At 39.8% G+C, this 26,465-nt stretch overlaps 1 protein-coding gene across 5 annotated transcripts in view; it reads right to left on the minus strand.

Moving 5' to 3' along the window:
* ZNF804A (zinc finger protein 804A) overlaps nucleotides 1-26,465 on the minus strand; it is a 229,914-nt gene that overhangs the window by 95,613 nt on the left and 107,836 nt on the right. For all 5 annotated transcript variants that reach the window (XM_072931621.1, XM_072931619.1, XM_072931618.1 and 2 more), the window contains one exon: nucleotides 21,937-22,080. In XM_072931621.1, coding sequence (XP_072787722.1) covers nucleotides 21,937-22,080 — 144 coding nt within the window. The remainder of the gene's footprint in view (nucleotides 1-21,936; nucleotides 22,081-26,465) is intronic.

Consider the following 26,465-nt stretch of genomic DNA (forward strand, 5'->3'; position numbering starts at 1 on the left):
CCAGATGACAACAAATAACATACAGGCTGTGAATAATCTTTTCCCCCTCATATACCTACCACAGATTGCAGCCATTCCCTCTTGATGGTCTTTTAATATTAGAAGAAATCTAACACACACATGGTTAGACGCAGGATTTAAAAATAGGAAGTCCTTGGAGCCCATAATATTCCTGAGAAGGTTGATTCAGTAGATGTGAAACTGCTCTTTTTCTAGCAGTGCCATGAGCATCATCCCAGACTGGGAGAGAAGTGGGGATGAATTCAGAGGAAAGGAAGGTTGGGATTCCTTTACCCATCCATCATGGGCCTGATTAGAAAATGAGATTCCTCATGACTCAGAAGATTTTTCACTAACTTCAAATGAATTGATGTGATGCTAATTTTCTTAAACTACTCTAAGCTGCTCATGAGCACACTTGTACAATACACAGTAGTACACTTTGTTGTGCAGTCTGCAAAAGAGAACTGTTGAGACAGCTCTTACATTTAGAACCTACCAAAATATATATAAAATACATGCATTATGTTATACAACTGAAAATTCGTATTAGTATTTTCTAATTTTCTAATATAAAGACTTAAATTAATTTTTCATGAAACATAATTAGTTTTTGAGACTACATACTTGTGTTTAAGCATCTTGTAAAGTGTCTCAAGTTAGATTTTTCTACCTAACTTTATGGGGCAAAATAAATTACTCTTGAGCTTAAAATGAAAAGCAAAACCTAATGAAAACATTACTGCTTCAGAATCAGGAGGAAAATCAGAACATTAAATATTTTTCACACTTGCACCTGTAAGATACATGAAAGCTAGTAACCCTTGATGAATATCACACTAATTACTCTTGATTATATAACTGCAAAAGATATACAAGGGAGCAATAAAAGGAAAAAGAAATTTCTTAGCTCTTTTTTCTTTTCTTTCTCAAATTATCTGCCAGAAACAAACACATACTTCATTATGGGATGATTAATGCTCTTCCCAGCACAAGAAGCCTCACTTGATTTGACACCCTTCTGGTGCCTGTGCATTTCTGCTCCTCTCCAGCATCTGCAGGATGCAGATAGCACAACAGCTGAACAAGGCTCCAGGACTGACAAATAACAGGTTATGAAGCATAAATTAACACTTCTGTTGCCTTTGTTTTAAGATAACTCTGTTTTCTGAAGCTGACTTAATGGCTGCAGTGTTGCCATTGTGCAAAAACATTGTTTTAAGCCTGCAGAACTGCTGAGCCTTGCACACTGAATATTTCACTGTGATAGCTACTAACCACGTGTGTAACAACAGCCTGGGCTTACTGCAAGCTGCAGGGTATTTTTTTGTTAGCTTCAGCAAAAATCAGCTGAATATTCCATAAATATTAAGGACACACAAAGGAAACAACACAGAAGTACAGAATTAGCATCTCACCTATCAAAATAATTTTACCAGATAATGAAAAGAGCATGAAGCTGATACAGGCTTCTACATCTGGAAAGTGGTTACAGAGTCTCTAGTTTAAAGGTATTTATTTTAATAATTCTAGGCCTGATTATACTTCCCTTGAAGTCAATGGGGAAACTCCTGCTGAGCTCATGGGGAGAGGAGGTTTCAAATTCACCATGAAAGTTTTCAGCAACACTTAAAAAAGCTTCCCTAGTCACAAAGATTAAAGAAAAGATTGGTTCACATAATTTCTTTAAGGTTCACTTCCCCAAAAAAAAAATAATCCAAAAAAAAAAAACCCAAACCAAACCCCCAAAAAACCCAAGAAAACAAAACAACCCCCCAAAGCCCCGCCCCTGCCATGTAATGTTGTAAATCCTGGCAAGTAAATGTTCATTCCTATAACTGATAGAGAAAAGGGCTTAACTCTACTCTTCTGGGAATACCCACATGGCCAAAAATGTGGGGTGCCCTGAGCAGCCACAGCTCCTCTTCCCAGCTGTGGATCATTTCAGACATCAGGTGCCATTTCCTGGTCCCACAGCATGATCCACCACTCCAGCAGCAAAGTTTATGCATCCAGAATAATCTTTCTGAGCATGGCATATCCAATATTTTCTCATTTGACTGTACTGCAACCAAAATATTGATTCAAGGAGCCACTGCTTACTAATATTTTCAGGTGGGCACCAATCACTGAACGAGAAATGTTGATCTGTGCTTTATTTTCTGGCCAGTTACAATTTTCTATGCATAAATACTGACAGCTCCACAACTTTTCTTCTCAAGTTTATCCAGAGAGCTCTAAGCTAATGGAAAAATCCCTGTCTGCTCAGCATTCATATTCCATAAAGCATTTCACAGGAGCAACCACTTCTTCACCAAGAAATCCTCTGAGAGGAAGGTCACCTCTACACCTCTTTGCAGAGGGAAAATTGGATTTCCCTTTAGAATGGCTCTGCAGTGGGATTAGGTTACAAAATGGATACTCCCATCAACATACAAGATTGGATGGCTCAGCTGCTCTCTGCTCATTTTGGAGACCACGTTGCTGTTTTCTGCATGAATAATGTACTTGGCACCCCTCAGTTCTTTGAGACTCCATCCAGCAACTCTTCACTCCAGTGCCCTCCAACACCTACCAGTGTCCACTGGCATTTATCAGCTTTCCACAGTGGTCACTGGGTCTCCAGCACTGAAGTTCTCTGCAGGATCCTGCTGCTATTCTGACCATTACTCCATCCTGGCTGCAGGAGGGCACAATATCCTTTCTACAAACAAGTTACAAATTGATAGCAGACATTTTTAGTCTATGTTCTCCAATTTCAGCCTCTTTGGTCAGTGATATTTTAGGAAAGTCTGCCACAGAGACTGAAATGAACCTACCAAATCTTAAATCTTTCTAATCTCTACAATGTGCACAGCGACCAAAAATGAGGAATTAAAATTTACAGTTAGGTCTTCTAAAGGTTATTTGCCATAACCCTTGAAGGATACATTAGTAACTGATGGGCTGAAGGAGACACATGAATTCCCTCAAAGTGAGCTCTTCATTTTAGTTCTTTATGTCAGAGCTAAATCACAATCCCTTTCTCGTACCAGCTTTATGTTGGATCACTGAGCTGTCCAAAGCCTCTGCTCAGAAATTGCTTCTGAGCAGCAGGATCTGGTCCTCACCACCCTTATCCCGGGACTAGGACAAGCTTCCTCAAATAAAATATATCTGACCATTGGAAACTGAGACAAGAATGAGCCTTTGCAATTTCTGACACATCTCAGCCATTGTAAAGTGGCACAGACAAAATCTTGGTTATCCTTAAGCCAACCTGTAATATCATACACACAGAACCCTTGGAAAGAAACACCAGATTAAAGAAAAAAAATCTTAAATATAAAGGCTGCATCTTGCAAGGCAAGATCAATTAATATCAGGATTTGATATATGTTTTCAGTTTCAGTGATGCAGATGAAGCATGTTGCAAAGTCACTCTGGAACAACACCACTGATATTACCATGAAAAAAAAAAAATGTTAGGCCAGCAAGTCTGTATTTATGTGTATCTCCTACTGCCCCACTGCTTCTGCAGAGTGAAATGTTAGCAATTGCAGAGCAGGGATGTGTGTATCACCATGCTATGTTAATAAAGTGCTCCTTTAATTATCAGTAAACCACAGCTTGGAGGCTGCTGTGGGAAACCAGGACTGTAACAGACTGTGACAGAGACTCCCAAAAGGACAAGCACAAGTTCACAGCAGGGGCCTTGAACGTGGAAGGAATGGGATGGCAGCAGGGCCCCAGAGCTATAAACAACTCACTAATGCTACATTACTGCTTGCTAGAGAAATGCAACTTTAAAATATGGATAAAAGTGAGTTCAGGGATAAAAAGGAAATGAAGCCATGGTGAGGCCACATGCAGAGTGCTGTGTCCATTTCTGGGCTCCTCAGACAAGACAGACATGGAGCTCCTGAAGCAGGTCCAGTAGAGGGTGGCAAAGATGATGAAGGGACGGGAGCATCTCTCCTGAGGTAAGGCTGAGGGAGCTGGGGCTGTTCAGCCTTCAGAGGAGATGAGGAGGAGCCTCATCCCTGTCTGTCAGTGCCTGCAGGATGTGTGAGAGGATGGACCAGGCTCTGCTCTGTGGTGCCCAGCAACATGACAAGAGGAGTGGGCACAAACTGATGCACAGAGAGTTCCACCTGAACATGAGGAAGAACTTCTGAGCAGTGACCCAGCACTGAGCAGATTTCCCAGAGGGACTGTGGAGTCTCCCTCCCTGTAGATATTCCAGCCCATGTGGTCTGGGATGACCCTGCTTGGACAGGGAGGTTGGACCAGATGACCCACTGTGGTGCTTTCCAACCTGACCCAATCTGGGATTCTGTGAAAACACCTCCAACATTAGTAAAAATTATTATACATTGCAAATTTAACTTTTTGAAAATTATCATGAAGCACTGGATAAATAGAAACTAAGTGGAGCATGTATTTGTGCTATAAACACATAACAATGTCCCCAGAATGACCTGAGTGAGGAGAACGAAATTATCAACATTAACTTCACCTTCTTCCTGGCACACAGGTACCAACATCATACTCCCGCACATGAAGAATTCACATTGCTGACAACTTGCAATGACTCCTCACTTTTCTTCTTCAGGAGGACCATTAACACCAGAAAAGAATCAGACACTAGAAAGCTCGTTATATCTGTATCATTATCAGCAATGAGCTCTTATAATTAGATGATCTGGACTGTAAGTGCCTGTATGATCATAATTGGCGTAATAATAATTCTTTCTGTGAGGCTGTTAGGACTTTTGTTCAAGCTAAACTAACAAATTCCTGGCTTTGCATGCTGGGTGTGCTTCTTTCACCCCCATTAGTGCAGAAGGTGTTTGGCTGGGAAGCCCAGCCTTGAGGAACACATGGCAGAGCTGATGGTGGCTACAGCAGGACCAGTTTCTGTTTCAATACAACCCAGAAGGAATTCATTGCAATATTTCTTTACCCCAGTCAGATATAAACCTATCAGGAGATAATTTGCCCTTGATTAAGAATCACCAGGAAATTAAGAAAAACAATAATTAGCTAATAACGTAAAGCTCATTACCGAATGGAAACGTACCCAAATCTCAGTCCTAAAGGCAGAAAGCAATTCCTAAGGAAAACTGACAACCTGCTGTATCTTTTCTTTGCAGCAACGACAGCAAGGATAGAAATACATCCACTTGCATGATACAGGTTCCAATTTGCAAGGAAGACAGCAGAGAGCACTACCTACAGCACTGAACTCTGAAATCTGAACTGCCATAAGCTCAAGGTTTGATGAAAAGAAGAAAAAATAGCCCATAAAAAGCCATCTATCTGGCACATAAATAACAGGGGCAATTAACTAGGTGGACCTTCTGTATCTCTCAGCAGAAGACAGATTTAAAATGTCTATACTCCATGTGAAGGTATTTTTGGATAAAGCATTGCCACGGAAAATGGAAAATAAGAGCAGAAGCTTTATCATCTCAAGGTCAACATAACTGTATGTTTACAAAAGTTTAAAAAGTGCCTCCCTCTCTTTCTCTACAGCAAACTCAAAGAAACAAAGTACTCAGCAACTAAGAACCATTGATGAGAGCTGTGAAACCCTTGCCTGCTCTTCCTATAAAGACAAGGAAAGAAAAAGAATCTTATTGTAAGAACTCGCAGCCCTGCAAACAAACCTCTCACCATCCTCAAGCACCACACAAGCACTGCTAGAGCACTTCACAATTAATAAGTATTTACAGACCAGATTCCCTGCTTTTGCACAAGATTTACACTATTGAATTGAAACAGGTGCTTTTGCTGGTCTTTAATTTAGCAGGAGCACCCTGTGAGTGACCTCCTTATTTTCCTGGCTGATTCACCAAAGTAGTTGTATTTTTACTTTTTGTCAACTGCACAATCTTTTTCTTTCTTGAAAGTCTTATGGGCATTTTTATCAAAGAACAGAGGAAAACCTTTTCACAAATTTGGGTTAAAATTTCTTTACTTCCTTTCCTATTAAGAGCTATAGAATTCAGAAGCAAATCATGACATTTCTTCCTACTACCAAAACTTTGGCTGTTTTCTCCATAGGTTTCCATTTTCTAAAAGATCTACATTTCTATTTTCCCATGGAAATGTAGATGTTTTAGATACCTGTTCCCAGTCTTCACAACATCCCTTAAAGCAGACTGGGCTAACATTTTTACTTCTGCCTTAACATTTCCACATTCTTGCTTCAAGATTTTTTATCAAAATGCTGCAGTGCCTCTGGGCTGGGATAGGGGAAAAAAAAACCAGGAAAACACTTGTCTTTTTCCACATACTCTCCCTTTTCTTGCAAAATTGCCACAGATGAAGCTTAGGAAAGGTTTACAAAAGACAGCACTTTTTTCTCTCCACACATTTTGGATTTATTGTTGGAATTCTCTCTCTCTCAATGCCATCAAAGTGACTCATCCTTCATGAAAGTTTTGAATCCATTCATCAAAATGTCATCCCTCAAAACTGTTTCTTGCCTGCTTGTTCAGGATGCCACTACAAAGTCACAGAGAGAATCAAAAAGGCTCAGGGAATTCATCAAGTTCCAAAGCTTAGACAGCTCCTGAGCAGACTTACAGACTACTTTAGCACAAACATACACACATTAAAATGTCTTCCAGCTATAGTAAGAAGCACAATGCAGCGGAATTTAAGCTGAAAGACTGACCATCCTTACCAGAGTGACACAAAGCCTCAGCACAGTACAGGGAGTGGTGAGAATTGTCTGTAATTAAAGGAGGGCATGAACAAACAGGCTTCAAACACAGAAAAGCAGGAGACCCATTCACCATTTCTGGCCCTCACTCAGATTTATTGTATTGCCCAATTTGCTAAACAAAACAGCCTGTGCTTCAAACTGCCTGAAAATCCAGCCAGTGGGAAGCAGCTGCCATGAAAAACTTTGCACAGGGCTGACACTGCATCACATTTCTGATTTGAGACTACTTAGAATAGGCTGAAACCCCCATGGCCCATTTCATGTTGTCCTGCCTTAACACAGGCACAGAGATCAGCAGAGTCATAGATCACTCCCGGAATAAGGCAGGAGAACAGTTCAGTTTCATCACTCCAAATATTTCTTCTTTCAGGGTTATTTCCCATTTCACCTGCTGCAAAGGCAGAACCAGAGCCTGGTTTGTGCAGCAAAACCTGCACCTGGACTTGGTAGGAGCTTCCTAAATTTTGAGGAAGCAGGTCCCCAAGTGAGCTGCTAGCAGACAACTAAAGCTCATTCTTGATCCCACTACCAAATTTGTATTAAAGGAAATAACTTGCAGGAAAATTACTGAAAATAGAACTAAAGTAATAGCTACTTAGTTTCAATAATTTGGTTAAAGTTCTGTAGTGTTTTCTTTTATCACAAAGTCTTATTAATGTATAACAATTTGCTGCATAAGTTGAATGGAGTTATGCCTTGAACCTACACCTTACACTAAGGTTTCAGTACTTTTTTTCCCTCTAAAATTTAAGAAGGATAATCAGATAATGGGCAAAAAATTCCTTTTTGAAGAAAAACCATCTTTTATATCCACACAAAATATAAGGACTGCTGAAGTAATTATTGCATAATTTAAAGCACCTCTTGCATTAAAATATCAGTATTTTTCAGTGTTAAACCTTCAAACTTTCATTCAATCAGTGAAGATGGTGAAGTGCGAGAACAAATTCCCTGAAAACCTAAATTTGGATCTCTGGCTCCCCACCAGAAATTCAGAGCCTTCCCTGAGACTGCACATACACTCAGCTGCACCTGACAAAGGCACGAGGTGAGTCCATTCATCAAACTCATGCACAGTAAAACAGCGAGAGTCCCCAGCAGCTCTCCCTCCTGAAACCAGAGCTGGTGCTTTCCAGCAGGCACTCATGAGTCTGATCCAATCACAGGCAGCAGCCTCACACCCCTACAAGCAGATGCATCAGCAGAGCTGTGACTTGCTCCCTTTCTTTTAAAATGTGTTGTGGAACAAATCTCATGTGCCTGCATCTCTCTGATGCTGCGAACTCTCGCTTCTGCCTGGGGCAGTATCACTAACAATAAATCATCCTGCTTGAAATTCCTGCTGACCTTCAAGACACCAGCTGGTGCCCTGTGCACAGCACATCTGCAATCTGTGTCCAGATTCCTGCTTAGTGCCAGGGCCTCTCCCACTTCCACCCTGGAAGAATTCTCCTGTCAGCGATACAGAAGAGCCTAATGACTCTGTCTTCCACCAGCAAATGGCCAGTAGGATCTCACATTCAGAAAAGACTCAGTCATGACCCTTTTTATATCCATTCACATTCAAAATAGTTGATCATTCCTAGCTTATGCAGCTCCTCAGCTATTTCTGATCTGCCGTAATGGCCCTCTGAATTGGGTTTGTGATGGGAAAGTCTTTAATTTCTCAATCTTAATCCTGAAGGTAATGGGAGAACCTGGAGTGACAGTCATATTTTCTAAGAACTGGTGTTTCTGGTCCTGGCAATTTGGGAAGCCAAAGTAGACAGCTTGGCTTTGCAGGCTCAGCCCAATGAGAATATAAAAAGTAAACTCTAATTACTACTGATTCCCATAGTTTTGCCTTTCACTCTTGAGAATCCTAAATATAGTTAAATTACTAATTATACCCTCTTAACACAGTCAAGGTATTAAAGAGCAATAGTTTATTGGCCTCTCTTAGTTACTGTGTGATCCCCACATTATTGTAACCTCACCATTTTCCAGGGCACAGGGAGAAAAATTTGAGCATGTTAGAGAAGTCATCAGAAGAACAAAATCCTCCATCAAAACACATCAGATTGTCCCAAATGATATTCTGCTGCTAGACTTTTAGCAAGTGGAAGCAAAAGCATTGCTTTTAACTTGTGTTCTCTTCAATGTGATCAGATTAGTGCTGTTCATCTGCTGACATGTAACCCAAACGTAGAAACCAGCGATTTCTGGTATTCTGTCAAATAGAGACATATAGTATTTTGCTTTACCCAGAACATGTAATTCCAATAACAATCAATTCTACAGTGTTAAAGGGGAGGGGTTTATTCTTTTCCAGGCACTGGGACTGAGTAGCACACTGTACTATCAATGGAACACAACTGCTCTGGGCTCAGACAGTGGCAACTCTGACAGTGCACACCAATTAACCAAACAGCGAGGATGGGAAGATAAAAAGCCACTGTCACCAGCTGAAGCTGCAGGGGGGATTAACCTGAGGTAATCTAAATACCTGCCTGGATTTTGGGCAGTGCACAGCTGGAGCTACAGCCCTCTCTCCTCGGCAAGCAGCCTGGGAACTGCAATTACTGCGCTGGGCAACGTCTCGGGTTTATATCTCTAAGGCAGCAACTCCATCAGCACAATTATATTGCTCCAGTGCCAGCTCCAAGGAAAATGTGCCACCAGTGTCAGCACCACCACGTCCTGGAGCAAATAAATGTTAATTAGCAGCCTTTTTTTAGAAATTATGAGATGCTCTAGTCCTGCACAGTGTGAGATTTGATGAGATTAGAGCACTGGGTGGTACAGCTAATAAATCAGTTTACTGTACAACCTCATTTCTTTAATGAAGAGCAAATACCTGAGCCTTAGTAAAGCAAGAGTCCCAGGTGCACACTTGTGCTGGATTTAATTTTTTTTCTGCATTCCTCCAGAACAGGGAGCACTGACCTACTGCTCATCATTAGAGAACGCTCTCCTGTCAGGGGGTCAGTGCTAAGTGCAAACTTTGATGTCACAATTAAAAAACATAGAAGACATGAGTGGCAGGGCCACTATGGGAGAATAACTAGTATAGTTTTCATAGGGGAATAACTTTTAAAAGCTGACAAGAGCTGTCAAGGTGTCAGGCCTGGAGAAGAGCCAGCACAATTAACATACCCTAGGCTTCAATCTAGTAGACGGGGAGAAAGCAGGATTTATTTTGGACAATTACAAGTTAATAAATGGAAGCGTCAGTTCCTCTGTAGAACACCCATTAAAGCCTACTAAAGGTCAAAACCTCTTACAGTTCCTGTCACGGTAGGCAACACACTACCATTATTTTATATTTCAAGCAATTTTACTGTCAATGACAGCAGTTACAAATTTGCAAGAAAATATTTTCCTTAGCAGTGTACCAAGCAGTTTACTCCACAGAAATCATCTATGCTCCCAGAAGTGACTAATATTTCAAGATTTTTATTATGAGCTCAGTGGGGTTTATTTATTTATTTATTGTTTTTCTGAACTGCACACGAGTGAATGAGAGCGTGAAGAGCTCAGCAGGAGATGCCATCCTACTTCCTTACATCCTCCAGCCACACAGAATCCAGGGAATGATAGGCACCTACCCAGGGCAGCTGTTGCAGGTGAGCTCTCCCCTCCCAAAAAAAGAGGGCAGGCAGGGCACTGCTCCCTCCCCAGTCACCCTCGTTCCCCTTGCTCCAGCTCCCCACCAAATCCAGACCTGGCACAGCACACACAGCCAGTCACTTGTTTGTGTGAGCCTCACCCCAAAAGTCAACCGAGCTCAGAAATTGCTTTTGCTTTTCTTTACTTCCACTTAAAAAAACTACTTAAAAATCAGAACAAGAACTGGCTTTGCTTCACCTGCAGAATTGCTCACCCTCTGCAGCAGACCAAGAAAAGAGGGACACTGCTTGAGTCTTGTTATTCTCAGTTGCTTTCTTAACAATAAATAACAGGCCAAGTGTCTCCAGGTCAGATGGCAGCTGGAGGGGCTTGCAAAGGAGCCCATCCTCTGTGTGCATACCCCAGTGGGAAGGCACAGCAGCCACTGTGGAGCAGGGGATCCCCAGCACTCAATGAGCAGCCAGTGAAGCTGTTCTCCAACAGGGACACACACACACGGATTTTTACACTTGTCTTACCCTGAGGCAGTAAGGGGCATCCAGACCCAGCACTTTTTTAATACACAGTATTTTCTCTATTGCTTAAAGAAAATGAGACAACACTATTTTTGCCTTGTTGATCTTGCTGTTAATGGAGGCAGAGATGAGTCATTAGCTACTCTGGCTTTGTTCACAGCCAGGCAGGTGTGCAGAGACAAAGCAAGATACCCGAACAGAGCTTGGAAAGAAAATCTGCCACCCGCAGAGTCATTGCAAAAGACTAGCTGTCATTTAAGACATTATCTACATTATTTGAGTAAAATAAACCCCCATATCATCATCATCTTAAGCCATTTTAAGGCTGCCCAGCTCCCAGCATTACAAATCCTATTGCTCATGTAATAAAATGTAATGTAATGTCAAGATTTTAATTGTAATGAAAGCTCTGCTTGAACATCATTCCTCCCAACTCTGATTTTGATTTTTTTTATTTAGTTTAGGAAAAAAAGTAAAAGGATCCTAAAATAGCCTCAGGTATATAACATATTTCTTGAAGGAATTTTGGCATGGGATAGATGGACATCTGCTTCTGGCCTGACCTAGTTTTAAGCATCTGAGCACAAAAAAAAAAAAAAAAAAAAATCTCCCTGTGAATATTCCCTGTAGAGTACTTCTTTTTAGCTGTTAATTCCCCAATGATTTCACCTGCCCCTCAGAGATTTTTTTTTTTTCCCTCTTTGAAATCCCAACTGGACTCAGTTATCTTGGGTCTGGCCACTTGCAGGTGCTGGTCACAAAGGAAAAACTCAGACTGGAGCTCCCACTGTGCCAAGCAAGCACCAAGTGCTCAGTGACGAGGTGTCAGCCTTGCAGGCAAAGCAGATGTGAGACAGGCTGGGACTTAAACATGTTCTCATTCAGTGAGCACATAAAGCTCACACCTAGTCTATAAAATTTACCTTAGATGATGTTTTTAATGTATTTCTCATTATACAATCCATAATTCTTAACCAAACCTATACATTAGGCCGATGCAAAAGAAAGTGTACTAATTGGGTATTCTTTAGAAATGCAAAACTGTAGGCAGAAAGGAAGGGGAAAAGTGAAGTAAACTGCATCAGCAGCATGTGTTGTACTCTCATCTAAACAAAGGGAAAAAGAAGGATTCATTAGGCAAGAAATGAGTCTTGAAATGGCAGAGAAGAAAAGTCTCCTGCTGGGGCTGAGAAGTGGGACTGTAAAGAGAGATGAGAGAGAAGGAGAGGTGGCAGCGGGCTCTGTCTGACAGAACAGAAGAAAGAGAACCATTCCTGATAGCTTCAGGCTTACTTAGCAAAGACAGGGAAAACATCTGAGGGTGACTTTGATAAGCACCATTTTAATGCTTCATTCCCCTTTTTTACTTTTTTTTTCTAATTTGTCCCCTTTGTGAGTGTCAAGAAAGTCTGCAATAATGATCCCTAACCTCCAGTACTGCTGTAACCCTTCTCTGGCACCCAATCTCTGGCAGTCTCTTGCTTTGTTTCCAGCTCTCATTACAAGCAATTTGTAAGAAGAAGATATGTTGTTCTGTAGTTATAAATCATGTAGTACAATGAGATCCTGTACCAGATGTGGCATACAGATGACAGTGCAAGCACGCACGTAACAGCTATAAAAAAATTAAAAATCAGTTTAAAATAAAAATATAAAAACAAGCATTTAAAAAGTTTGAGGTTTTTCATTAAAAATTGTTTTCAATTTTGTTGAATTTCAGCGCTGGAAAAGGAAAGGTGAGGGCTCACTTGTGTCCTCCCTTGTTATCATTGTGTATCAAGACTGCACACCAAGACAACAGCAGTAAGTGCTATCAGAGAAGCCAGACATTTAAAAGTAGTTACATTAATCATGAATGAACCTGAATTAATGTGATTTATAATTTATATTACAGTATACCATGGGTCTCTTGCCAGTTCCAATTTAAGAAAAGATGCAACATACTGTTGGAACAGATAATTCAAGGAAAGAAGGATTTCTGCAAGAGGGAGGCTTGAAGTGCTTGTATTTAAATGGTCTTCTGCAAATTGAATGCCTTATTTTATTTTTTTTTTAAATCATTCAACCAAAAAACACCCACACTTTCAATCGTGTGATGCTGAACCACTCCTCTGCCACACATGGAGACTTTGGAAGAAACTGAGAAGCCCTTTATGTAATCATTCAGGTTTGTCACAAGGATGTTTGTCAAGAACAGCAATGTGTGAAAACAGAGAGAGCAGGAGGTATGTCTGCAAAAAGAGTATGGTATCCATGAGATGAAGGAAAAGCCTCAGCCAATCCAAAACACAAAAAAAAAGGCAGGGCCATTTCTAACTTTCCTTTTCATTGACTGCTGAAATGTTCTCAAACCATGGCTGCTGCCTGTCTGCCAGCAGTGGACAAAACAGACACACTCCTGCCCACCTCATCTGCCCCTTCAAATGCTCACCTTATTTTGGCCTTTCTTATTTCATTCCTTTGCAGCATGAGGGTGGGGAAAGCTTAAATTTAGAAGCCACTCAGACCCTTCCTGTAGAGCTGTAGTTGTAGCACTAATTAAAAATCCAAACTGAAACAAGAGCCAACCAGCAGAGGCTCTGCAGCCATTGACTGCATGGAGAAAAAGAGAAGAAAAACCCAAGTTCATGTTTTAGCCTCCACTGAATAATCTTAAAATGGCTTAGGAATTTGAAGACATTACTGTTTCTAGTAATTAGTCATTTGTTAGACATTACTGTGCCTAATAAAACCCCAGTGCTCCTGCTTGCCCAAGGCACTACAACACGAAATATCTCACGCATTCACTCAAGACGCAAAAGAAGGAAAACAGGAAGTTTTATTTCTGACCTCGTAATATATAGAATTCTAAAAGTGACAGTGGATTGGAGGATGAAATTCCCACCTCTCCAACCACACTGGTCAAACCAACAGCTCATCAGTTCTCTCCTCCCACAAAGAATGCAAAACAATCATTATTTACATGAACAGTGTGTGAGAACTCTAGCAGAAATATGCAAACATCAGAAGGCATAGGAAACTTTTAAAAGAACTTTAAAACTTTTAAAAGAACAGGGTGACACTCACAGCCTTCCCTGCAGTGAGGAGCTCACCCCTGGCCCCGAGAGGTCCCGCTGTCCTAGCTGCAGGACAAGCAGGGCCATGGCTTGTGGGAAAAACTCTCCCACTTCCATGCAGTTTGTTTGCCTTGTCACATCTCCTCACAAAAGGCAGCACTGATTGCAAGGCTAAGTTTCATCAACAGGTCAGAGCTACCACTAAAAAAAGAACAAGCTTTTTTTGAGCTGAATGGAGGGTTGATTTTGCAAGGATCAGCAAAGACTGCAATAGTTACCCTAAGAATGACTGTGGTCTGTGCTGAAAAGGTTGCTCAGTTCTTCCCAAAGAAGAATGAGCTCTCACAGGGAAACCAGCATGCACAAACTGCAGGGCATGAAGAATAATGGCAGAGCTCCCAGAGGGCAAAAAGATACCCTGAAACTTTTTTTTGGTGGCAATTAGGAAACTACAAGATGGCTTTTGCAGGATCAGGCATAGAGTACTAACCACCACTTAAGTGTGTTAGCAAATCAGATCAGCTTGTAAGAAATTGTTCACTTTGAGGGGTCAGAATTTAATATACTACTAGGAATGTATTAGTTTTTCCTTTGCTTTCTTTCTGATCACTTAAAACCATGTTTCTCATGTTAGAGAGCTACATCTTGGTGTAGCTCAAAACCATGGAGTAACAACATGGTTTTCACATTATTCATTACTTACAGTTAATCTACAATCTGCTTGATTCCTTTCAGGACAGCAGTGGAACTGCATGTCGAATTTCTGAAAACTGCAGAAAAGGTATTCTGCTGATTGGTTTGAATTTTGCAGCCATAATGAAGTTTAAATTAACTGTGGAAGACTGGCTCTGTTAAAGCATAAAGGGAAATAAAAAGCAGGATTTTTCTTGTAGGTAATTGCTTAGCTGATCTATTGTCTGATACAACTAAGTGAATGATAGGTAAACCATCATCTGATCCCCGTGCTTGTATAAGTTTTTAATCATTTTTCCCCATCAAAACATTGTATGTCAAAAGATGCATTACAATACACACAATGTCTCAGGATCATAAAGTAAAAACCTGTATTTTATCCTATCTTCAGGTCCTAATTATAGTGTCCATTCTTATCTTACTGATGAACATGAAAAAAAAGTATTTTCTTTTGCAATAGTGTTGGCCAAACAGCAGAAACCTGATAGATCCTGATATAGTAAAGCAAACTTTAAAAAATTAGCCCCAAGTTCTGCTAACTTGCATGAAGAAATTTTCATGAACTGATTTAAACTGATCAAGTTTGACTGAAATATATTATTAGATTTTTAAATAAAAGGATGAACCCCACAGCAGCATAAACATGTGCCAGGGAAAAGAACATGCAGGATGTATTGAGCAAGCAACGTTTCTTCTTGTCCCTTACTCCTCCCTCCCTCCTGCCTTGCACTGGTGCTGTAATTTTTTTCCCCCTCACTGAAGTGACAATCTAGATTTGGAAAATAAATGAGCAATGTGCAGTTGAAAAGAAACTGTAATATTTTTTTTGTATGGAAATGTAATGTTAGTGATTTATTGGGTTATCAGGCTGATCTGGATATTGAAAAGGACAGAAATGAGAAGGCTGCAATAATTCAAAACCAGAAAAAAAAAAATAAAGAACTGAGAATAAATACTTAGTTTCTTATCTGAGGAAGGGTTGCCACTGAGTAAGGCTCCTCCTGCAGTAAAAAACAGGCTCCTCATGGAATCAGTAGTGTCAGTGCATGGGGTTAATATTCTGTTTGCAGGCTATTAGTGGGACAGATGGGGTATCTATTCCTCTACTGTAATTGTGTTTGCTCTAAAAACACTTCTTCAGAAAAAAAAAAAAAGTCAATTAGTTAATCAAACATTATTACAGAATCGAATTTCCCAAACATGAAAACAGAAAAAGTTACAGAGTATCTTTTCTGTTGTAATTACTGTGGCAGGGACATCGTGACATGTCTCCTTTTTTTGGTAATGAGAAAACAGAACACTCATTGGCAACAAAATTGGATTTTGCTGGATTAATACTTTACTCAAAAATATCCTCATCTAACTTGTCAGGACAAGTTTGGAGCTAAAGAATGCCTAACTGCTCTGTTACACTGATGCCTATCAAGAAGCCAAGTGCTGGGATTAAATTTTATAGGTAAAATAAAAAAAGAAAAACTGGAAAGAAAACAGATTTTTTCTTTCACCCAGTGTGTGAAGTTTCTCCCTAAATATACTGAAATATTCATAAAGAACTGAACTTATCTATTTAATTTTAAAATACACACATCCCATATCCCAGAGGAGTGGGATCCTCAGTCTGGCTCCCTCTTTCATGGCCCAGTGGGCTCCTGTCATGTAGGCATTTCTGCCTTTGTCTTCACAGTAACAGCAGAAGGCTTTTTGTTTGTTTTCATTACTTAAAAGAGTTGGAAAAGGAAGCACCAAGTCCATCACAAAGCTCAGCTCCAGTGCTCCCAGCAGTGCTGAGCTATAATTAATAGACCTGGTGAGGAACCTTATTAACATTAAAGTCAGCACAGGTGCTTAAAACTGAAAAGGAAGCTTTTCACTAAAAAATAAACTCAAAAAACCCAAAGAACCACTAATCCAACCAACTAAAGATGGTTAAATAATGCCATCTTAATGGAAAAAAAAAACCCTGAAATAGAGTGATAGAGCAGAGTATATTAGGGAGAGGAGGGGCTCATTTCATGGTTGTATGTGCATTACAAAAACATCTCTGTATATGAATGCACAGCTGAACATTTGTTTGTGTTCCCTTAATATTTAAAAAGGCTACAAAGATGAGTATGTTTTCCTGAGGGTAAAAAAAGAAATATAGGAAGACATGCCAAAGTTACATTCTGGGAAAGCAATAACAGTAAGAAAGGACTACACAAGATCGATTCAAACACAAATGTTTGAATTTCTTCTGTGCTTGGATAGTTATGACTGCCTGCCCACAAGGACACACCAAGATGTAGCTCTCTAACATGAGAAACATGATAAAGTAAGGGAAGGAATATAAAATTTCTTCATTCCAGAAAATTCAGCTGCAAAACAAATGACTCTGTTATATTAAAAATAATAAGTCACTTAGCATCAAAGAAAAGAAAAACAGAAAGAAGAGGAATAACAAAACGTATCACAGATAATTATTTTTACTTGCAAGGCATGAAAAAAAAGACTCTGCAAGTGCCTCCCTGCCAGAGTCTCGCTCTCCCCAAGAGGGTGGAGCGGCTGGCACTGCACCTGCATCCTGCTGCCCTTCCTCACTGTCCCTGCAGAAATGCAGCCACCCCTCAGTCATGCCAGGCCCTTCCCTGATCCAAGAGCAGCAGAGTTATTTCATGAAATCTCTTATTAGTGAACAGGCCTGAAAGCTGACTCACAACACATCTCTTTTTGTTCATGAAGCAAATCTTCAGAAAATTCTTGCAACTCTTCAGTTTTTACCCTGTACTACACCAAAGCTCTGGACATACTGCTCTAGAAGACAGCAGGTTTTTTTGAGAATCATTATTTCTACATTTCAAAAAATTGTATGGAACATGTTGCCTCTGCCTCAGTCCGATTCCCAAAGCTCCAGGGGAAACCAACCCGCAAAAAGCAGGCCTGAAAAAACCCAGCATAAAATCCTGCTGGCTCTCAGTGAAGAGTTCACTTCCATCACTGTATCACTCTCCCAGGACTTGGCCATTTCCCTGCAAGCAGACACAAACTCTTGGGCTCTGCCAGAAGCTGCAGATGCACTGCAGTGCACCCTCTGCAGGTGCCAGCCAAGTAGAAGAGATGGGGATTTTCTTTTTCAGAGGGAATAACTCTGCAATGAGAGCTTTTAAAAAGAGCTGTAATGATGACTACAAGGATTCGTTGTTTTGTTTTCAAATTGCAGGCTCAAACAACTGCTAACATCCAATTATCCTTGCTGGGAATAGTGGCATCCCAAATGTGCTATATTGCTTTTAATTTATACCTTACGTGCCTCATAGGAGGTACAAATTTAGTAAAAGAATGAGGGTTATATTATTGTTATGTCTAATCACACATTTAATCCAAACTTCTTGTTCTCCACCCATATGCCACAAAATATTTATTAAAACACATGAAAATTATTGAAGTTTGGACTTTTGACTGACTAGAGATTGAAATTCTCTACTGTGAATAGAGATTATCTCCAGTTTATTTGGCACTGATGTCAAAAAAATGTGCAAAGAAAAAGGTGTAAGGAGAGGAGAAAAATGTGGACAGGAGAAATCTGTGTCTGGAATAGGGAAAGGGAACAACTACTAATTTAGTCTTCCTGCATAATTTGTGCATTATTCCTTGCACACAATTTTAAATACATTTGTAGAGCACAGAGATCATTTTCACCCAGAGAGAAACAGTTTGAGAAATGACCTAAAGGTTCTGTGGGGAAAAATTCCTGCTTATAATTTACATAATTGATTGTATTTTCATCTGTAGATGCAAACACATTAGGGCTATTTATTTTTTATCACAGCTTTTGCTGTTATTGCTGTTGGTTGGTATTTGCAGGAGTCCTCCTGGGAGGGCAAAGAACACCAAGCTCGAGCGTGCTGCTGTGGTATTGAGTGATTGATCAGAAGTTCTGGGATGGAGACTTTCAAACCCTCTTTGTCCCAGTAGTGACAAAAGTCTCTGGAGGAATGGCTGGCACAGGGGACTGAGCTGTGTGGTGCAAATTTCTTCCCCAGGACAGCACAAGTGACCAAGGCCAAGCAGCTATAACTCAGAATCTCAGAGTTTAATAGTCAGCTGCATTTATCAAATCCTCAGTGTCTCAAGGAGTGCAGGCAGAGGTTTTCAGCACTTCAGAGCTCCTTCCCGAGATGGAGGAGATGCTGCATGGACTCAGACATACGTTTTAAATCCTGGCATGGGTCTCAAATCCCACACTCTGTTGGTTTAGACAAACAAATAGCAATTCCCTCATTACTACATTGAATAATAGCAATTCTGCCTCAGTTACTCATCTCTCTGTATTGAGCTCAGAACGTTGCTGCTTTTAAAGACACCACCATTTTATTCTGTTAAGGGTGTTTTTTCTTTGTCTAAGCCTTCAAAGCAAAGCAGAGAGTTCATTTTTCTCTATTACCACTGACTGCTTGCAAGTTGCTGTTCCTGGAGTGTTTCATAAAGGCTGCAGATATGCTCTCCAAACAATACTGTAAAAGCTGAGAACAGGAAAGCACTAACAGAGGCAGTGGAGCTCTTGAGACACTAAACTCCTTCAGGTCCTAGGAAATAAAATTGGCTTTACCCTAGTCCTGTGCTTTCTTTCTGGACTGCTCAGAAGGTGCTCATACTATCTCTGAGTGGGTGTTCAGAAGCTGTTAAGACATAATAAATCAAAACACAACCAACACTGACAGCACAGGGCCTCCCAGCCAGTGGAGGAAACCCACATAGAAAATCTTCTGGTTTAAATCCTGTAAATTTTGTGTGCTAGCAACATTTGACTGGATGGAAAGAAAATCTTCTACAATAGAATTGAGGTACAGGAGCTTTTAGGAACATTTTCTCTGCCAAACCCTCCCGTGGCTTAGACGGTGTGATAACAGACTGCACAGTTTAGGATTAAATATGGGTTTTCAGAAAAGCTGGGGTGAACTGAGGTTTAGGCAGAGCTTTCATCTATTTGATCACATAGAAACCACTCTTGGCTGCTGGCATCACTGAAACCACAGTGGCCACACAACTGTCCTTGGCTCATGGGAAACTCTAAGTACTGAGTACTTCCCTTACCTGCCCATTATTGTAGAAAGGTGTGATAGAAAAGAAAAAAAAAAAAAGAAGAAAAAAAAAAAGAAAATAAAAAATATGAAGCAAAATGCAAAGACAGATTATTAGTTCCTCAGTTCCTCTCACCTCTACTGAACTTGCCATTGATATAGGCAGTCTCAGGACAAAATCAGAGCATTCAAGAGTTGCACCTCCACGTCTCTTCAATAAGCTTATTAAAACTACCCAAAAAAAGCATTTAGTATGAAGTTCTTGAAAACAGAGCCAATCAGAGTGAGTCTGCGCTGCAGCATATGCTGCCTGCCACCTTTTCCACCCAAAATATGGGAAGGGGAATGTTTTTCCTTCATAGCACTAATAGAAGCCACCACAAAAATACATATTCCAGGAGAATTAAACTCAACATTTTATCTCAGGAATCAGTAGTTTTATTTGCCAGTAACATTACTGAAAATTTTTCTACCTGAAAACTGTTTTTTTTGTTGGTTTGGGTTTTTTTGTTGTTGTTGTTTTGTTTTTTGGTTGGTTTTTTTTTTTGTTGGTTTGGTTTGTTTGGTTGGTTGGTTTTTTTACTTCCTAGCAAGGAGATTAGACTTTTGAATGTTGAACAGAGGAAGGGGATGGCTTCCTGTGTTTCACCAAATGCATTCACAGAGCCACATGAGAACACAGACACACAGACCCCCTGCAGAAAAGATGGAGAGGCAGGATCTGCCACGCTCCACCAGAAGCTGGTGCAGTGTCCATCTTCTCCTGCCCAAAGCCTCATTTACCATGTGAAACACTGGAAAAAAGTTCCTGTTCAGTCTCACACTTGACCTCAGCTTCAAAATCAGTTTTTCATCACTATTGAATAGAGGAATAACGACTGCAGCCTTCAGGTTCTCATTATTTCAAAGTGCTTCACAGCACTAAAAAAATAATAAATATAAATCCTAAGTGAGGTCAAGCGGGGAAGACTCTGCCCATAACTTCTCTTTTCCTGCCATCCCTCAGTGATGTGCTGCTGTGTGAATGTAACACCTGTAGAATCAATTCCAGCTGTACTTTAACTAAAACTCATAATAAACAGCTACAGGATGCAATGAAGCTACCTGCTAATTTCTTATCTATGTATCTTTCCCTCCAGCTTCTCACAGATTGCGGTAGCTGCTGAGGTCCACATCTTCACAGCTCTCCAAACTAAATCTACACTCACACTGACATTGCAAATTATGGCTAAATAAAAATACCAGTGAGAGAGAGAAAAAAAAAGTTTCAAGGACTAGTGCTAAAGAAAAGCAAATCATTATTCTATATAATACAGATATAAAACATGTAGTAGCTTATCTATGTTCACCCTGATCAGAATAACAGGAAAAAGGGAGATTAAATTAGAATAAAAGCAATCAATCCTGATACAAAACCATATGATTTCACCAGATTGAAAAAAAAAAAACAAAAAAAAACCAGAAAAGGTACAGAATAATTACCAGCTAAGTGGCCTATGTAGGAATTTTCTGTACAGTTATTACATATCTTGGCACTAGCATTACATATCTCTTCAGGGGAATCAAGATGCATTGTCCTTCCTTTTGAATGAAATAGATTTAACCACTCTGCAGATCAGGATGTTGCCCTGGGATGCATTTCCTCTCTCATTCTGTGGGAGCACAGCTTTTATCTCACCAAAGACATGCAGCTTGGAGGTAAAGTGATACAATGTGGTGAGAGAAACCTAAATACTGATGCTTTAAAGCTAACACACAGAAACCTTTCATCGACACACTTTTTTCAATACAGTGCATTGAAATAAAATCATAGCTCATTTCAGAACTGTGCCTTCACTAATTTAAGTAGTCATAGCCCATTTCACAATTGTATCTGCACTAAAAAAAAAAAAGTTTACCAAAGAGTATGTCAAGTTTCTTATGTATATCTGTTGCAACAAATGTTTCCCAGTAAGTTACACCTGAAGTATACCACAGCATTTATGTGAAAAATTAAACTGGTAAGAAGGAAATGATACATTTACAATTTTAATCATATTATTCATTATTATTCACCGTTCCCTGCTCCTCTTCAATATTAAACTGTTCAAATGTCTCTTTCTTCCCACCTCAGAATTTTTTGACTGTAAAATCTCCACGGTTAGATTTGTTCCCAAGAAAACAGTGAATTTTGCTTTCCAGAATCTGCAATTGAGGACAACTCAGCTGTGATTTCACAGCTCATATGAAGGACATCTTATTTCACTATTCCATCTGAAACTAAGCTGAAGTAGTGAGCAGATTTCTCTTACCTGTTTGTGAGCATGATCATAAGAGTTAATGTGATTGTCAAACTCCTGGTGTTTATAGTACTGCTTGTCACAGAGTTCACAGTAGAAGTTGGCTTTAAGATCTTCCAGAGCTTTTGCTATCGTGTTTTTCTTTTCAGCATAATCCTGGAGGGGGGCAGGAAAAAGTAATTTTAGTTTTCCCTTTGACGCTGCAAATGGATTTTGTGCTCTGCAGTTAATCATATTTGTAAACATTTACACACCTCTGTAACTAAAATCCTTCCCATATTTGCTGTGTTACACTGCACATGTTTACTGGATCTGCTGTGAGGATGAAGAGTTGTACACTTCAGTTTGCTATACAGTTGCCAGCTCCCCTTCAGGGCTCTGTCAGAGGCTAGAAGGATTTCCCTGGGTTCTATTTAAATACTAATATTTATCATGCTGAAGGCTATTTTCAAGTTCATTTTGATCCAAGCCTCACTCCTCAGTAACATACCCAAGCACAATAAGCATGAAGATAAGAATGGCAATAATTTAGTTACAAGGCTTTTACAAGAAAGTCTGCTTACTTAAAAATAAATAAATAAATAAATAAACTACTAGGTCCTTCTTCAATGCCTGTACATATAAAACACAAGAAACATTTTCACAGCTGAGATGTAATTAATATCTTCATCCCCTTGTGTTTGTCATTCCATATCAGGACACACCCCTCTGTTTACTATACATTAGCCAATACATCACACACAACTCTGCTTATCATTTATGAGAAAATTGCATGTGAGGCTTTTTAATTCCCTAAATACACCAGTGATAACATGGCCTGTTGTGAAAGAGCATGGAAATGGTCTGTCATGTCAGATTAGTGTAACACCAGTTAAACACTGAGCATGTATAACCTCAGTGCAATGGCTCCCGCTTTTGACAAGTCTGTCTGGGATAGAATCTCAGATCAAAATCCCAAACATGTCAAATATTGCTCAACAAAACAAACCCCTCAGACTTGTTTCTCAGAGTTCCTTCACTGTGAATTCTTTGGTTCATTTAGATTGAGATAAAAGTTCTGATATTGTAATCAGAACATCCTAAAGTGAGCTAATCTGGGGAAAAAGACTATATTTGGTTGCAGATTTCACAGCTGACAATTCATATACTTCCAATATATTTTGGGGACTTTAAAATGGAAAATCTATGTTTATCAGATTAGAATGTTTTCATAACAATGCTGTTTATTCTCAAGAGAGAGGAACAGTAGTCATAAAATTAAAACTATATCAAGAAAGTACTTATTATTTAAAGTAGCACTTTAACTATAATTCAGCATGATTGGACTGCTAGCAAACACTGTTGATTCATACCCAAACTGAAGTACTCCCTCACCAAAATTCTGTCCATTAATAGAATTGCACAAGTCACTTCAGAGTGGTGTTTTGAATACTGGCTGACACATGACAAATTCACACATTCCTAACACTTTTCTACACTGATGTTTCACAAAATCTGTTCCATTTAAATCCAAACTGAATTAGCATTTTATTTCAAGAAATAGCAGTCCTTTACACTTGAAAATACATTTATGCACTATGGAAATTTCACCTGGAAATTCTGTACTTAGCTCTTGGTATCAGCTAGTAAAAACGACAGGTTTTAAACCACTTCAGTATTACCAGGGTGCTGTGTATGGAAAGCAGTGGAAATAGCATGAAGACCCTAAGGGGATACACTCCCTTGAAACACTTTAAAAGTAATTCTTGTAGTCTACAAAGGGAGGACACTTAATTTGAGATAATTAAAGCACGAAAAAGAAAAAATCTGAATTTGGGGGAATTATCAGAACTCTGGAATACTACATATCATCATATATATGTATATGTATATATATATATATGTATATATGTGAGGAGAATCAGTGTGATGGATCCTAAGACAAGAACAGTGAATTGAATAATAATTTTTCATAAATGTCTTACACCATGCTGTTGATTAACCCTCAAGCAAGCTTTTGTAAGACTTACTAATGCTCTGAAATACCTAGAATAAAGTTATGTAACTTCACTGGTGGTGTCCTTGACTTAAAGCACAATTTTTGAAATAATATACCTTTTTCATAGCAAAACCTAACCTGAACACAATTACCTTTGGCATGCCAATGCATATTAATGAAGGCAGGGACGCTGGAACTCCATGGAAAACTTTACTGCAAAGGATCTTGGGGTTTCTATCACTAAATTCCTTCAGCTGGGGTTTTTTTAGGTACAGGGTTATATTTACATTACAATAGTACATCAAAGTTTCAAAGGTAAGTGAAGAATGGCAACACATCTAAATTAAATTTAATTTAAAATGCAAGTAGATGGGGTGGAACACAATAATGGGGCTCAGTCATGCATGGAGAAGGGACTTTCAAGTGACAAGAACCAGAAGTACTTGACCTTGGGAACATATGAATGCCTCTATTGGTTCAACCTTTTGAACTTGTGCAAGATTTTGATCTGTACAACTGAGGAAAGTGACTCTTAACTCAGCATCTCTCCCTTTGCTTTGCACCGGCATTCTGCTGGTTTCAGCTGTTGCATGTTGGAAAAGGTCATGGACACTTTTATTCCCTTTGACTGGGGAATATACTTTGTTAAGTACATGTACTCCCAGCACACCTTGTCTCATGTTGTGCCCCCTGAATGACATAACTCTGGTTTATTCATGAGTTCCTTACTCTTCATCACCTCTGCTTATTCTTTCCATAGTCTCCAAAAGATCCAAGTACATGCAACACCACAGTGCCGTGCACAAATCCACTCTTAGTCTCTGTTTTCTACCCTTTCCCTTTCAGAATTTTTTTTTTTAAACCATGATACAGAACTAAACTCCTTCATCATCCACATCCTTTGCTATTGTATAATATTTTATACAGCAAAATAAACTGGCAGATGTTCCTATGCAGCTACTAAACTTAATGAAACTAAAAATTTACCATTTCTCCAGGAGCAGCACAGCAAACCTCAAGACTTCAGCTTATTGTATTTCACATGCACACGCACAAAAACTCCCTTAAGAACACCCTTAAAGGATGGTGTTCAAGAGATTCTCTGTCACTGTGGGATCCCCTGGGCTAGGCTGGGACTGAGGCTACTGCTCCTGCTGCTGGCAGTGAGCAAAGCCCAGAGTCACTGGGAGTGAGGAAAGTCTGGTTGCAAGGATGAGCATGATGCCTGTGAAGGCTGGCCCAGATCAGAGACGAGACAGAGATAAAGAACACAGCAGGGATTTATTAGGAGGCCTCAATGGATCCACCTTGGGCAGCACAAGAGCCCAGCCAGGGCTACACCCAAGATGGACCCAAAATGGTCACAAAATGGACAACTGGTCACAGGGTCTCTCACTTCTATAAGTTTTGCTTCATTTGCACATTGGAGTTAATTGTCCAATTACAGCTTTAGGTTATGAAGTCCCATCCTGCTTGTTTTTGTCTCTTCAGTCCACCTGATTTCTGCTCTTGGGCCTGAGATTTGGATCAGTTGTCCTTGAGAAGGAATTGTTTTGCTGCTCTACTCTGTGAAGACAGCTCACCATCCCCTGATATGAAGCTCATACCCACACACTAAAGCAGCACAGAATCTGAAAAATAAAAAAGCTAAAACCTGAGGCATCAAGCAGAGACTGGAAACAGGAGAAGAGAGGCTGTTGGGTTTTTGCCTGCCAGGCTGTTACTGTCGATTTTGCAAGGAGGCTTTCCCCAGCCCTGTCCATATTGATGAGGGATAACTGCCCAAAAAACTGACAGTAACAAATTACAGTCTCTGGACCTTGAGAGCAGCAGGCAATGGAGTGCAGACAGAAATAAGCTGGAAACTTACAGGAGAAGAATATTCCTGGAGTAAAGTAGCAGCCAAAAACTCACTTAAACTGGTTAAATATGGTCAAGCTTAGTTTCATTTTCATCAAGATTTGCAAACCATCCTGGAAGTTTTAAAAGAACTTTGAATTATGATTCAGCTTTGTAATAAAACTCAGAACTGAGTATCACTTAGTTTCATTATTTTTTTCCTGAAAGGCTTATTATCTGAAAGCCTACAGCTATAATTCACTGTAGCTATTTTTCATAATTTATATGAAAGATCTCTAATAAGTGATCCCATCTATCAGCTAGCTTTATTTCTCTAAATCCATCTTCTCCATACTCCAAAGCCTTAAGCCTATGCAAATGCTACTGCAAACATCTGATAAATTGGATTAAAAGCAGGCTTTATTCACAGAGGGGCTGTCACAAACCAGACTGGACTTTGTGCTCCCATTACAGGAGGGAGAGAGAAAGAAAAAATACTACAGGAGTGCTGAACTCTTTACACAGATAACTTTGGAGAGCTCACTGGATGCCTCAGCCATGGGGATATTTTTTATGGAGTGAACTTCAGGCTCACACTTCTGCTGTCTGCAGAAAGGTCAGCTAGACAAAAAATAAAAGGAAGAATGTGAAATTATAATACATTATCTATTCCATGGTGATTACTAGTGTGCATATTCTTACTTTACAATAAATGTGAGCTCCT

Source organism: Taeniopygia guttata, chromosome 7, assembly GCF_048771995.1.
Source record: "Taeniopygia guttata chromosome 7, bTaeGut7.mat, whole genome shotgun sequence".
Lineage (NCBI taxonomy): Eukaryota > Metazoa > Chordata > Aves > Passeriformes > Estrildidae > Taeniopygia > Taeniopygia guttata.